General features: G+C 43.7%; 1 protein-coding gene across 1 annotated transcript in view; it reads left to right on the top strand.

The window, feature by feature from the left end:
- Window positions 1–11,497, top strand: part of LOC130282032 (homeobox protein MSX-2-like) — a 75,600-nt gene extending 64,103 nt beyond the window's left edge. The window contains exon 3 of the mRNA XM_056529866.1: window positions 10,118–11,497. Coding sequence (XP_056385841.1) covers window positions 10,118–10,533 — 416 coding nt within the window. The 3' untranslated portion in view covers window positions 10,534–11,497. The remainder of the gene's footprint in view (window positions 1–10,117) is intronic.
- Window positions 11,498–15,852: the final 4,355 nt, after the last annotated feature.

The raw sequence follows: 15,852 nt of genomic DNA, 5'->3' as shown, positions 1-15,852 counted from the left end.
TGTCATTTTATTCAAGCCTCGGTAGTCGATGCAAGGTCGCAAGGACCCGTCTTTCTTTTCCACGAAGAAGAACCCGGTGACGATGTGGTGGTAAGACTCCAGCTTGTTTTGCTCTAAAGACATCAGCAAAGTTCTGAAGGAACAAAGGCAGACCAGGCAGTGGTCAAGAAGATGGTTTCAAATTAATTAAACGTATTTAAATACAGTGGTCTTTGCAATGCAGTCCCCAATGTAGAACTTCTCCCGTTTTCCAATCCGGCTGTGGGGCATGGAGTTGCAACCACGGTAGGCCTAGCAGGAGAGGGGAAGTATAATGAGGGAGTACATAGAAAGACAAGTTCTCCTAATGCGAGGCTCCGACCTGCATAGACAACAGTTCAGTGTGGTACAGCACAGTATAGTCCAGTCTTTCTCCATTGCCCTTGTACAGAGATGTACAAGGGCTTTAACAAACCAGATACAGGAAGATGATACCTATGTACTAGGGAGGCTCGGGCAGGTTCTTCAAAGACACCCCGAAATTCTGTCAGGAAAGCCTGGAGATTGATTGTGAAAGCATCACTGCGATCTCAAAGCGGAGTTGCCCAGGTCAAAGCCCTTCCAGTTACATCCAGAGACTGATGACGAAGGCCACCTTTGCTAGTTCCGTAGGGAACTGCTCCACCATGAGTTCTATGTGCAGTTCTGAGCAGTTAGCAGCTGCTGCATCAGGGCAGATAATTGGCTCAACTGCTGTGCTTGCTGGGCCAACTGCTGTGACTGGAGCGTCACGATAGAAGTGAGATCTGGACTATCTATGAGAAACCAGTGATCATCAATGTAATAGATCAGTGTGTGCAGTGTTAGGCTGGGTTCACACCACGTTTTCTTAAATACGGTTCCCGTATACGGTTTGGAGGAGTGGGGCGGGGCTTAATCGCGGTGCCCTCACTCAGCCGTATTCGGGAACCGTATTTAATGCAAGTCTATGAGCCGACCGGAGTGAACCACAGCCTCCGGTCGGCTTCGTTTCCAGCCGTATGCGGTTTCCCGACCGCAGGCAAAAACGTGGTCAACTTTTTTTTTTTTTGTACCAAGGTTTAGACAATGATGGCAGTGTGTTGAGTTATTGTGAGGGAACACAACATTAACCCCTTAACCCCTTAAAGGGGTACTCCGCCCCTAGACATCTTATCCCCTATCCAAAGGATAGGGGATAAGATGTCAGATCGCCGCGGTCCCGCTGCTGGGGATCCCCGGGATTCCCGCTGCGGCACCCCGCTATCATTACAGCACAGAGCGAGTTCGCTCTGTGCGTAATGACGGGCGATACAGGGGACGGAGCAGCGTGATGTCATGGCTCCGCCCCTCATGACATCGCGGCCCGTGGCGTCACGAGGGGCGGAGCCATGATGTAACGATGCTCCGGCCTGTGTATTGCCCATCATTACGTGCAGAGCGAACTCGCTCTGTGCTGTAATGATAGCGCAGTGCCGTAGCGGGGATCCCCAGCAGTGGGATCGCGGCAATCTGACATCTTATCCCCTATCCTTTGGAAAGGGGATAAGATGTCTAGGGGCGGAGTACCCCTTTAAGGACTCAGCCCTTTTTCATCTTAAGGACTTTTTCGCAATTCTGACCACCGTCACTTTAACCCCTTAAGGACACAGGGCGTATCCATACGCCCCCGTTTCCAAGTCCTTAAGGACACAGGGCGTATGGATATGCCCTGCGCATTTCTGGCCCCAGCCGCTAGCTGGAGGGGAGCCGGTGCCGGATGCCTGCTGAAATCGTTCAGCAGGCATCCCGGCATATCGCCCAGGGGGGTCATTATGTCCCCCCATGTCGGCAATGGCCGCAGATCGCTGGACAATTCAGTCCAGCGATCTGCAGCGGATTCCGAGTCAATCGGGTCTCCGGCCCCGAACAGCCATAGCCAGCAGGGGTGAGGTGGCACTGGTGCCACCTCACGATCGCCCTCAATCGTCGGCCGGTTTCCCGGCCGACCAATCAGGGCGCCTGCTGCTGGTGTCACTCCCGCAACCCTCTCCGCCCCTCTTCCGGAGGACGTGAGCGGGTGCGGGAAGAAGACTCCAGGAGCTGGGGACCCCGATCCCCGGCGTCCCTGTTGGGATCGGGGCCCCAGGAGCGACGGCGGTGGCGAGGGACTGACCTGCGCGGCGGCGGCGGTGTGGATCTGCAGTTGGAGGTGAGTGACAGCCTCCTGCTGTTGCTTAGCAACAGATCCCAGCATGCAAAAAGGGCATGCTGGGACTTATAGTTTTGCAACAGCTGGAGGCACATTTTTTCTATGGAAAAGTGTACCTTCAGCTGTTGTATAACTACAACTCCCAGCTTGCACAATCAGCTAAAGTGCATGCTGGGAGTTGTAGTGGTGCATCTGCTGGTTGCATAACTACAACTCCCAGCATGCCCGTTGGCTGTCGGTGACTGCTGAGAGTTGTAGTTTTGCAACAGCTGGAGGCACACTGGTTGTGAAACACTGATTTAAGTAGCAAACCAGTGTGTCTCCAGCTGTTGCATAAATACAATCCCCAGCCAAAGTAGTATGCCTCCAGTTGTTGCATAACTACAAGTCCCAGCATGCCCTTCCGCTGTCCGTACATGCTGGGCGTTGTAGCTTTTGCAACAGCTGAAGGCACACTGGTTGTAAAACACTGAGATTGTTACCAAACTCTGTGTTTCACAACCAGTGTGCCTCCAGCTGTTGCAAAACTACAACTCCCAGAATGCACTGATAGACCGTACATGCTGGGAGTTGTAGTTTTGCAACAGCTGGAGGTATTCCCCCCCCCCCCCAATGTGAACGTACAGGGTACACTCACATGGGCGGAGGTTTACAGTAAGTATCCGGCTGCAAGTTTGAGCTGCGGCAAATTTTCTGCCACAGCTCAAACTGCCAGCGAGAAACTACTGAGAACCCCCACCCGTGCGTAAAAAACACTACATATACACATAGCCCTACACAGCCCCCCTCCCTTCCCCAATAAAAATGAAAAACGTCTGGTACGCCACTGTTTCCAAAACGGAGCCTCCAGCTGTTGCAAAACAACTACTCCCAGTATTGCCAGATAGCCACTGACTGTCCAGGCATGCTGGGAGTTTTACAACAGCTGGAGGCACCCTGTTTGGGAATCACTGGCGTAGAATACCCCTATGTCCACCCCTATGCAAATCCCTAATTTAGGCCTCAAATGCGCATGGCGCTCTCACTTTGGAGCCCTGTCGTATTTCAAGGCAACAGTTAAGGGTCACATATGGGGTATCGCCGTACTCGGGAGAAATTGTGTTACAAATTTTGGGGGGTATTTTCTGCTATTAGCCTTTTTAAAAATGTAAAATTTTTGGGAAACCAAGCATTTTAGGTAAAAATTTTTTTTTTTTTTTACATATGCAAAAGTCGTGAATCACCTGTGGGGTATTAAGGTTCACATTACCCCTTGTTACGTTCCCTGAGGGGTCTAGTTTCCAAAATGGTATGCCATGTGTTTTTTTTTTTGTTGTTCTGGCACCATAGAGGCTTCCTAAATGCGGCATGCCCCCAGAGCAAAATTTGCTTTCAGAAAGCCAAATGTGACTACTCCTCTTCTGAGACCTGTAGTGCGCCAGCAGAGCACTTTCTACCCCCATATGGGGTGTTTTCTGAATCGGGAGAAATTGGGCTTCAAATTTTGGGAGGTATTTTCTGCTTTAATCCTTTGTAAAAATGAAAATTTTTTGGGAAACCAAGCATTTTAGGTAAAAGATTTTTTTTTTTTTTTTTTTTTTACATTTGCAAAAGTCAAGAAACACCTGTGGGGTATTAAGGCTCACTTAATTCCTTGTTACGTTCCTCAAGGGGTGTAGTTTCCAAAATGTTACGCCATGTGTTTTTTGGCACCCTAGGGGCTTCCTAAAGGTGACATGCCCCCCAAAAACCATTTCAGAAAAATGTTCTCTCCAAAATCCCCTTGTCGCTCCTTCGCTTCTGAGCCCTCTACTGCGCCCGCCGAACACTTTACATAGACATATGAGGTATGTGCTTACTCGAGAGAAATTGGGCTACAAATATAAGTATAAATTTTCTCCTTTTACCCCTTGCAAAAATTAAAAAATTGGGTCTACAAGAACATGCAAGTGTAAAAAATGAAGATTTGGAATTTTCTCCTTCACTTTGCTGCTATTCCTGTGAAACACCTAAAGGGTTAAAACACTGACTGAATGTCATTTTGAATACTTTGGGAGGTGTAGTTTTTATAATGGGGTCATTTATGGGGTATTTCTAATATGAAGACCCTTCAAATTCACTTCAAAACTGAACTGGTCCCTGAAAAATATCGAATTTGAAAATTTTGTGAAAAATTGGAAAATTGCTGCTGAACTTTGAAGCCCTCTGGTGTCTTCCAAAAGTAAAAACATGTCAATTTTATGATGCAAACATGAAGTAGACATATTGTATATGTGAACCAAAAAGAAATTTAATTTGAATATCCATTTTCCTTACAAGCAGAGAGCTTCAAAATTAGAAAAATGCTAAATTTTTAATTTTTTCATCAAATTTGGGGATTTTTCACCAAGAAAGGGTGCATGTTACCACAAAATGTTACCACTATGTTAAAGTAGAATATGTCACGAAAAAACAATCTCGGAATCAGAATGATAAGTAAAAGCATTCCAGAGTTATTAATGTTTAAAGTGACAGTGGTCAGATGTTCAAAAAATGCTCTGGTCCTTAAAGGGATAGTCCAGTGGTGAAAAACGTATCCCCTATCCTAAGGATAGGGGATAAGTTTGAGATCACGGGGGGTCCGACTGCTGGGGCCCTCTGCGATCTCTCAGTACGGGGGCCAGGCTCTCCGGCCAGATAGCGGGTGTCGACCTCCTGACGAAGCGGCGGCCGACACGCCCCCTCAATACATCTCTATGGCAGAGCCGGAGATTGCCGAAGGCAGCGCTTCGGCTCTGCCATAGAGTTGTATTGAGGGGGCGTGTCAGCCGCCGCCTCGTGCGGAGGTCGACACGCCCCCCTTCCCGCGGGCTGTCGGGGCTCCGTACAGGAGATCGCAGGGGGCCCCAGCGGTCGGACCCCCGCAATCTCAAACTTATCCCCTATCCTTAGGATAGGGGATAAGTTGCTCACCACTGGGTCACAACTGGAATACTCCTTTAAGGTGAAAAAGGGCTCGGTCCTTAAGGGGTTAAGCATTAATAACTCTAAGATGCTTTTACCAATTATTCTGATTCTGAGATAGTTTTTTCGTGACATATTCTACTTTATTTTGGTGGTAAATTTTCGTTGTTACTTGCATCCTTTCTTTTGAAAATTTAGCATTTTTCTAACTTTGAAACTCTCTGCTTGTAAGGAAAATTGATATTCCAAATAACTTTTATATTGATTCACAAATACAATATGTCCACTTTATGTTGGCATCATAAAATGGACATATTTTTACTTTTAGAAAAAATTAGAGGGCTTCAAAGTTTAGCAGCAATTTTCAAAATTTTCATGAAAATTGCAAAATCTGAAGGGACAGATGTTACAGAACTACAACTCCCAGCATGCCAGGCAGACTAGGCATGCTGAGAGTTGCTGTTTGGCAACATCTGGAGGGCCACTGTTAGGGCACCACTGTAATAGTGGTCTCCAAACTGTGACCCTCCAGATCATACAAAACTACAACTCCCAGCATGCTGGGAGTTGCAGTTTGGCAACCACTAGGAAGGGCAGCAGTAAATATCACTTACTGCCCCCTTCCTTTCCCCCCCCCACCGTCGCTTCCCTACGTGCGCCACTGATCTCCGCAGTCTCCAGCGATGATCGGCGGTCCCCACGGCATCTTCTTTCCAGGTATCGGCCGCCATCTTCTCCCCCCGTTCTGCTCGACAGCCAGGGGTGGGCAGAGCGGGGGGTTTCCATGGCAACCCCCGGTCGTGCACTACCATTGGTCTGAACTCAGTTCTGACTAATGGCAGGTGATAGGAGGAGATCGCAGCACTGCAAACTCGCTCCTATCCCTCAGGATGATCGGGGCTGTCAATGACAGCTCCGATCATCCGTATTTTCCGGGTGATCGGGTCACCAGAGACCCGATCAGTCTGGAATAGGAGAAAATCGCATGTCTGAATTGACATGCGATTTTCTCCGATCGCCGACATGGGGGGTTCTCAGGACCCCCCTCGGCAATGTGCCGGGATGCCTGCTGAATGATTTCAGCAGGCATCCCGGTCCCCAACCGGCTAGCGGCGGGGACCGGAATTCCCACGGGCGTATCCATACGCCCTCAGTCCTTAAGGACTTTAAAACGGGGGCGTACGCCTGCCATCCTTAACAGGTTAAATACATGCACGGTATCTCACATAAGTGAATATTTTATGATATCTTTTCATGTGACAATACTGACAAAATGACACCCACTTATGTGAGAGACCGTGAATTCTCAGAGGAGCACTCTTTGTTTATCTCCAAACATTCTCATGGATTCTCCCTATGTGTGCGCAGGTGGTATCATACACCAGTGTTTTTACTTGATCATGGTCTAGCACAAACTAACCAGTGTGTCCCTCAGGGTGGGACATATTACTTAATTCATGGTGGACAAGTCCAGTGTTTTGCCCTTCCTCCTCGTCACCTTCTCACTATAGCTAAACTACTTATACCCATGTTATGGCATTCCTTCATTTCGCAGTGAAATCGCGGTGTCCCAATCAGCTGTGAGGACGGCTGGAGATCTCTTACTGTGCCATCCAATCATTGCTCCTTTACTGCTGCTAGTCATGGCAGGCAGTAGTAAAGGAGCACCAATAACACTGATCAATGCTATATTATGGCATTTCATTGATCAGTGTATGCAATCTACAGATTGCATGTAATAGTAACATAGTAACATAATGAAACAAAAATGTAGCCAGCACCTAGCCCAATACACGGATGCACGCTGCTGTGGCCAGTACAATACATGTATAAAAAAAGAAAAAGAAAATGGCAGCAGCACACTTGGTCAACAAAATGGAGGCTCTTAGCACACTTTTTGATCAAAACGTGTCCCCCATCCACCACGTGGAGGTGGCCTCATATAGAATGGGACCCTAACATTCACTCACCTCAGGCTGGGCGACATGCTGGATCCACTAACAACCTAAAACCACCTCCTGTGATATAGGGGAGGGGATGCACAGCTACAGAGGGAGCCACTCCCCCCCAAATTGCACAGCAAAAACAAAATTAAACAAAAATGTAGCCAGCACCTAGCCCAATACACGGATGCACGCTGCTGTGGCAAGTACAAAACATGTGAAAAAAAAGAAAATGGCAGCAGCACGCTTGGTCAACAAAATGGAGGCTCTTAGCGCACTTTTTGATCAAAACGTGTCCTCCATCCACCACAAGTAGGTGGTCTCATATAGGATGGGACCCTAACATTCACTCACCTCAGGCTGGGTGACATGCATTTGTTGACCAAGTGTGCTGCTGCCATTTTCTTTTACATGTAACATAGTAATATAGTTCATGAGGTTGAAAAAAGACCAGAGTCCATCAAGTTCAACCTATATGCCTACTGATTTGATCCAGAGGAAGGCAAAAAACCCTGATACTAGAGGTAAAAATTCCTTCCTGACTCCAAATATGACAGTCAGAATAAATCCCTGGATCAACGTTCTATCCCTATAACTCTAGTATACATAACCAGCGATATTACTTTCTAATAATGCATCCAGACCCGTTTTGAACTCTTTTACAGAGTTCCCCATGGCCATCTCCTCAGGCAGAGAATTCCACAGTCTCACTGCTCTTACAGTAAAGAACCCCCGTCTGTGCTGGTGTAGAAACCTTCTTTCCTCTAAACGCAGAGGCCCTATGGGACTATTAAAAGTGGGGGGAAAAATGTGTAAAAAAAAAATAATAATAATAAATGTAAATTAACCCCTTCCCTAATAAAAGTATGAACCCTCCCTTTTAAATTAAACAAAATATTTTTTTAAATATAAAAAGTCCTTCCTCTAATTAAAAAAAAAAAACTGTCACGTGACATAGAAAAAAGTATCAGTAATTTGTATCGGCGAGTACTTAAACAAAAAGTATATAGAAATAAATATTGAGGTGTGCTCAATCTGATGGAATGGACCGAGAAATTGATCTGGGTGTGGTCCCCTAAATACACCCTACAGTGATTAAAATATAGACAATAAATAGGTACGATCTGTGCTCAAGGTCACTGTATGTTAGATGGATAATACATAATGTGGTATAAAGAAGTGATATAGGAGAAAAATAGCAAAAATGAAGTGTGTTAGTTTGATGAAAAAATGGAGGTGTGATAGTCTGCAGTAGGTGAGTCAATGATTGATGAATGTCAACAGAATAGGATGTAGTATGAATGAATGTTCTTGTTAGGCTGTATGAAGGGATAACCAGACAGTTATATCAAAAAGATAGCCAGGCGACTACAGTGAGAAACAGAGTTGCGATAGTCTTCAGAAGTAAGGTTATGTTGTATTGGTCCTGAAAGAGAACATGATCATGAAACAAATAATGGAGAGAGTGAGGGATTTGAGGGTATATAAGAGTATAGGAGAATAGATAAGAGAACACAGATGAGAGATAACCAGTGCTTCACTATAAAAAATATTTATTAATAAAGATAAAATTATAAAAGGCTATAGGGAGAGCACTGGGCCCTAGAGCTCTGCTTCCCCGTCACTCGCGCACGCTGTGCACATACAGTCTATGCAGCTTTCAGTCTGTGCAGCTTTCAGTGAAGCTATGTGTAGCTTTCAATGAGGGTCTGTGCAGCTTTCAGTGAGGCTCTTTGCAGCTTTCAATGAGGCTCTGTGCAGCTTTTAGTGAGGCTCTGTGCAGCCAGGAGCACTTCCTGAGTTATGACTCCTGCCAGGCTGAGAGGAGAATAAACTCACTGTATTAAAGGGGTTATCCACCAAAAGGTGATTTTAGTACGTACCTGGCAGACTGTTATGGACATGCTTAGGGAGGATCTGTGCTTGTCTTGGGGCTAAATGGCTATGTTGTGAGATTACCATAATACTGTGGCTAGTTTTTTGTGAACTTGCATTTCCTGTTTGACTTTTCTTTTTTTGACTACAAATCCCATAATTCCATTTTCCTCCCTCCCACACATCAGCCACCCCACCCATTGAAACATAAATGAGCTGCATCCATTCAAAAGACCTGTGGTTTTCAATCAGGGCGCCTACAGCTGTTGTATTAGTTGCAGATTGATCCCTCTCCCACCAAGCAACTGCTCCACCCATTGAAGCAGACAGGCTCCCTGTCATCAGCTGACTAGTGAGTCAGGTCTCGGCCGCATTGCAACCTGGGAACAATCTGAGACAACAGTAATTTTGTATGCTGTTAAAAATAAATATTGGGGTGAAAATCACATAAGAATTGTGAGAAAACTGTCACACACAGGTACAGACACTATATTATGAACTACACTAACTTTACAGCCCCTATAGCATAGTCAAATAAAAAAAAATCCTGGAATACCCCTTTAATTGTGGGACCAGAACAGAGCCACCTAGTGGCTGATTTTTCAATTACATTTTAAACATATTTATGTTGGGATAATTTTAAAAGCAAGAGAATGGAAAAGTGTCAACAAATTACGCAAGGAACACTATATAAAACGTTTTATTTGTTAACAGGTACTGTTTAATACCTAGCCAGGAATGGGTCTGAAACAGAAAAGTCTTTCCTTTATACTGTATCTGTCCTCCATGTTGATTTGTTCTTGGCCTTATAATCAAAAATTACAATTAGAAACCTGAACGTGTTAACACACCCTTACAAATCCTGTGCAGAGGAACAGTGGAGCAATTGCCCCTAGCAACCAACCAGATTATTACTTTCATTTTTAGGCCGTTAAAAAAAAATTTGAAAGCTAAAATATGATTGGTTAGTATGGGCTCCAGTGTTCTTTTTCATGATAAATCTCCCCCATTTGTATCATTTTAGTTAGTTGCCAAATTAGTAAAAGTGCATGTATTTGTTTAGATTTTAGTTTTGATTTTTCATGTTACTTAGACATCAGATAGGTTCTCTGCTGAGACGTATTTACTTTCTAGTATGCATTTTGGATTTTCCCAATAAAGATTATCTCTTCGTGGTTTTTTTTTGCAGGACATTCAAGCCCTCCACCATGCACACTGAGGAAGCACAAAAATAACAGGAAACCAAGAACTCCATTTACCACCTCTCAGTTGTTGGCCCTGGAAAGAAAATTTAGACAGAAGCAATACCTGTCCATTGCAGAAAGAGCTGAGTTTTCCAGCTCTTTAAACCTCACAGAGACTCAGGTGAAGATTTGGTTTCAAAACAGAAGAGCTAAAGCTAAAAGACTTCAAGAGGCTGAACTGGAAAAGCTGAAAATGATTTCTAAGCCAATGTTGACCTCTTTTACGTTTCCATTTCCTTTAAATGCTCAGATAGGGTCAACATCAGCATATGGACACACTAATTCATTACAGAGACATGCTGTACCCATGCCTGGACTTTTCGCTACACCTGTCACGTATGGAATGTATTACCTGTCTTAGAACAGTGACATGAAGACACTACTTAGTAGTAACCATGCGGCATCCTTACTACAGTACAATAATTTGTCAGCAGTACAGGTTTCAGGAATTACAGAATATACTATGCGCATATTTGCCCTTGGTGCCTTTCTCCTGAACAAAGTTTTGGGACTATGTACGCAGCAATTTCTAGTCCTGAATATGCTGCCTGTTATTTCCTGGCTGGTGGGTGAATTTATATGGCAGGGACAATATAAGAAACAACTTTACTATTAGGTGCCTTTTGCTCAAGACAACTACAGTATTGTATGATATTTGTTTTCTCTTTTTTGTTTTAAATATAGCTGTCTATTTTCATCCATCTTGCTGTCAGTTAAAGGAGTGCTCCGGTGGAAAACTTTTTTTTTTTTTATCAACTGGTGCCAGAAAGTTAAACAGATTTGTAAATTAAAGTAAAAATTTAATGGGAGCTCTACATAAAAAAGGAATCCTAAGCCGAGGATACTGTGTTGCACATTACCCGATGTGCCAAATGTACTGCAAGAAAAACAAAATACTGAAGCAGTCCTGCTAAGCTAAGGATAATAGATAGAAAGAAAGAAAGTGGTATAAGAATATGTCCAATAAATACATTTTTTGATTTATTATACAATATTAAAGTAGACAATATAATGTTATTAACAAAAATGTCTTTTGCAGGGCCCTTGCATCAGACAGATAATAAGTATAAAAACAAAAAGTAAAAATTATTAAAACATTTTTATCAAATATATAAAAAAATAATATCATGCACCATTGGTAAGTATATTTCCCCTACTTGGCATATAATAATATCATGCACAATTGGTAAGTATATTTCCCCTACTTGGCGTATCATAATATCATGCACCATTGGTAAGTATATTTCCCCTATTTGGCGTATAATAATATCATGTACCATTGGTAAGTATATTTCACCTATTTGGCGTATATTTTAGTAGCTCGGTGGTCTCTTCACCCTACTACAGAGGAACTTCTTTTCTTTTTGGATTTATTTTCTGTCTGTCCACAGTGCTCTCCTGACACCTCTGTCCATGTCAGGAATTGTTCAGAGAAGGAGAAAATCCCCATAGCAAACATATGCTGCTCCCAGACAGTTCCTAAAATGGACAGAGATGTCAGCAGAGAGCACTGGGGACAGACAGAAAAGAAATCCAAAAAGAAAAGAATTTCCTCTGTAGTATTCAGCAGCTAATAAGTACTGGAAGGATTAAGATTTTTTTTTATAGAATTAATTTACAAAGCTGTTTCACTTTTTGGTACCAGTTGATAAAAAAAAAATTTTTTCCACCGGAGTACCCCTTTAAAGCGCAACTGTCATCATTAATACTTCCTTACCCTAACTACTGTATGTAAAAGGGGTGGTCAATACTAATGTAGCCATACTTTTGCCAGGATTTTAGCAGTTTTATGATCCTAAAAAAAGCTTTTAGGCTAGGTTACCACACAGTTTTTCTAGCATTTTTTGGAAAATTGCCACTGTCACTGCCAAAGTCAGAAGTGGATCCAGCAGGAAGGAGAAGTATAAATCCTTCCTTTATATTTCCCAATCATTTTTAATACACTTCTGGCTTTGGCTCAAAAACTGCAGTGGCAGTTTAAAAAAAAAAGCCAGAAAAAAAAAACCTGTGTGGAAACCTAGCCTTATGAGGAGTTACCCACAGTCGACTTAGTGTTGCCAGGGGTTTGCATTGACTGACCTCTGTATGATTGACACACAGGTCCTCAGTGCATGCGTCCTCCATTTTTTTTTTTGCCGTGCTCGCAGCGAGTTCTCAGGTCGAGCACTGACTCCCGATACCTGTCAGCTCACGGGGCATTTGTAATGCCAGAGGCAGAAAGCTTGTTCACTAAAGACAGAGAGTGAATGAGCTCTCTGCCTCTAGCATTACAAATGCCCAGAGAGCTGACAGGTATCGGGAGTGAGCGCTGAACCTGAGAACTCGCCACAGGCACAGGTACAGCGACCAAAGGGAGGGCCCACATGTGCTAGGGACCTGTGTGTCAACTACACAGTGGTCCCAGCGCTTAGGTCAACGAGATGCCACGGTGTATTGCAGACCCTTGCCACGCCTAGCCGACTGTACAGGACGACACAAACTGCTTAAATCCTGCCAAGTACTGAACACACCTATTACATGCTCTTAGGTTAGGGGTTTTAAAAATGACGACAGTTGCGCTTTAATGGATTTTGTACAGTTCCAGTTGTATAAATGTTATGGTTCCACTTGCCTCATGCTGTCTTCGACCACTTTCATAGATAAACCCTTTTCACACATAGTGAACATGCCTCCATTATACTTTTTACTAACTCTGTTGTAGAGGTTATTTTATATTCACTCTTCTGCCTATTTTGCTTTCCATTGCCTGCTAAATAAATTTGGTGTTCTAGACAAACTCATAGACTTATTTAATACAGCCACACAACTGAAATGTCTTGGAATGAATGCTTATTTTATTATCAGTGTTTAAGACATATCAAATATTTTGATCAGGTGTTCAGACCCAGACAACATGTTCTTTCCCAGCTGTGCGCTACATGACCAAGACAGGCTACCAATGCAAGTCTATGGGACAGTCTTGCTCGCACTTGTCATTCCACTGGTTCTAGTGATCGTGGAGGTCTGAACACTCAGATACTGACCAATCAAAACATTCAACATGTCTCGACAGGTCAAAAGTTTTTTTAAAGTGAAAGGTGCACTTTAACACAAACCCAGAGTAAACTTTGTCAAAACTTTTGAAGGAAATAGATCAGAGCTCTCTTGGAATTCACAAAAAACCTAGACAGGACTAAGGCCCTGTTGTTTAAAGGCCCTGATAGACCACTCTGGTCAGCCTACATATCTTTTAAAGGGGTTATCCAGGAAAAAAACTTTTTTTTTTTAAATATGATCTGGCTCAAGAAACTTAAACAGATTTGTAAATTACTTCTATTAAAAATTCTTAATCCTTTCAGTACTTATGAGCTTCCGAAGTTGAGGTGTTCTTTTCTGTCTAAGTGCTCTCTGATGACACGTGTCTCGGGAACCGCCCAGTTTAGAAGAGGTTTGCTATGGGGATTTGCTTCTAAACTGGGTGGTTCCCGAGACGTGTCATCAGAGAGCACTTAGACAGAAAACAACAACTCAACTTCAGAAGCTCATAAGTACTGAAAGGATTAAGATTTTTGAATAGAAGTAATTTACAAATCTGTTTAACTTTCTGGAGCCAGTTGTTATATACATTTTTTTTTTTTCCTGGATAACCCCTTTAAATGAAAGCCATAATATATCTATAGCAGGTCCAGACTGAGACCAAAAAAAGGCCCAGGAATTTTTGACTATTCCCAGACTAAAAAGTCCCATTTTTGGTGGCAGCTGTTGCAAGGCTACAACTACCATCATGTCTGGAGAGCCTCGAGCATTGTGGGAGTTGTTGTTTTGCAACAGCTAGAGAGCCACAGATTGGGGTGCAATGTGCTGTACATTGCACAGCATTTTTCTTAGCTGTTGCACAACTACAACTCTCATCATGCCTGAAGCTGGAGTCGAGAAGCATGGAAAGGCTAGGTTAGTTACCAAATAACACCAGTATATAAGAAGGAAATATCACCATCACACTGTAACTGACCAAATCCAGTATACCAAGACCAATATTACCAGAATACAAGGAAAAATATTATCACCATACATATTACAATCATAAGTTACTCACCAAATCCTATATACTGAGACCAATCTTACCAATAATACTAGTATACCAAGAGGAAAATATTCCCCGGTGATCATAAAGTGATAGATACAAGCTCTACACAGGCTGTGCAGATCATACTGTATAAATGAATGCAGTGCAGTTATATCCGGTGACTCACAGGTGATGTCTTCTCTAATTGCAGTCGTTCGCTTTCATTTTTTATTCTCCATCCAGTCCAGATCATGATGATGATTTCTTCCAGTCACAACTCATCTTAGCAGACCCTGCCAGACTAACATTTTAGGTTCTGCACTTTTCTGGCACCTATAGTGCCTCAAACAGTAATAATTCCTCTCTTAGTGTCCCACACAGTAGAGTGGGTTAAATCAGTTGGGTGAGAGTAGGTAGGTTCATCCTATCAGGTAGTTAGGTAACTCAAGTAGCTAGACAGGTCCCTTTAAAGGGGTTATCCATCATAAGGTGATTCTAGTACGTACCTGCCAGGCAGTAATGGACATGCTTAGGAAGGATCTGCGCTTGTCTTGGGGCTAAATGGCTATGTTGTGAGTCCATCATAACACTGTGGCTAGCTTTTTGTGAACTGGTATTTCCTGTGTGAGCTTTTCTTTTTTGACTACATTTTCCTCCCTCCCACACATCAGCCACCCCACCCATTGAAACATAAATGAGCTGCATCCATTCAAAAGACCTGTGGTTTTCAATCAGGGTGCCTACAGCTGTTGCATTAGTTGCAGATTGATCTTTCTCCCACCAAGCGATCCCTCCACCCATTGAAGCAGACAGCCTCCCTGTCATCAGCTGACTAGCGAGTCAGGTCTCGGCCTCATGGGAAAAAATAGTCATTTTGTATACTGTTAAAAATAAATATTGGGGTGAAAATCACAGAAGAATTGTGAGAAAACGTTGCACACAGGTACAGACACTATATTATGAACTACACTAACTTTACAGCCCCTGCAGCATAGTCAAATAAAAAAAAATCCTGGAATACCCCTTTAACCACCTGTAGGGAGGCTCCCTGTAGGTAGTAGCTGCTCTTTAAGTAGTAGCTCCCCTGCAGGTAGCAACCCCCCTATAGGTAGTACCCCCCCCCCCCCCCTGTAAGTAGTAGCCCCCTTTCAGAGGTAGCAGATACCCCTTTAGGTAGTAGCCCTCTGTAGGAAGTATCCCCGTTTAGGTAACAGAACCCCTGAATGCAGTAGCCCCTCATAGGTAGGTTTTCCCTTTGCCAAGACAAGAAAAAACACATACTTACTACCCCTTTCACCACTCCTGCACAGTCCAAAGCATGGCCTCCCCTCTACTGTCATTCATCTGTTCCGGAGTGCAGAGGAAGAGATGCCCGGCCTTTGGTGGTTGTCCATATAATGCACGATGGCCAGTCCAGGATTGCCTGGCAGTAGTCATTGCAAGACTACCCTCCACACTACATAGACATAACTGACTCAATTTGAAATGTTTTGCTTCGGTGGTCTTCCGTGAACTCCCATTCTCGCTGCAGGCTCCAGACTGTTCCCTCTGCACTCTCATGTGTAGACAGTGTCTGGTGCATTCAGTAGGGGCTGCATGAGGTCTATCTCTTTAAGGGTCAGTGTGCACCTCTGA

The sequence above is a fragment of the Hyla sarda genome, chromosome 7, assembly GCF_029499605.1.
Source record: "Hyla sarda isolate aHylSar1 chromosome 7, aHylSar1.hap1, whole genome shotgun sequence".
In the NCBI taxonomy this organism is placed as follows: Eukaryota; Metazoa; Chordata; class Amphibia; order Anura; family Hylidae; genus Hyla; species Hyla sarda.
This window is presented reverse-complemented; position numbering and strand designations above follow the sequence as displayed.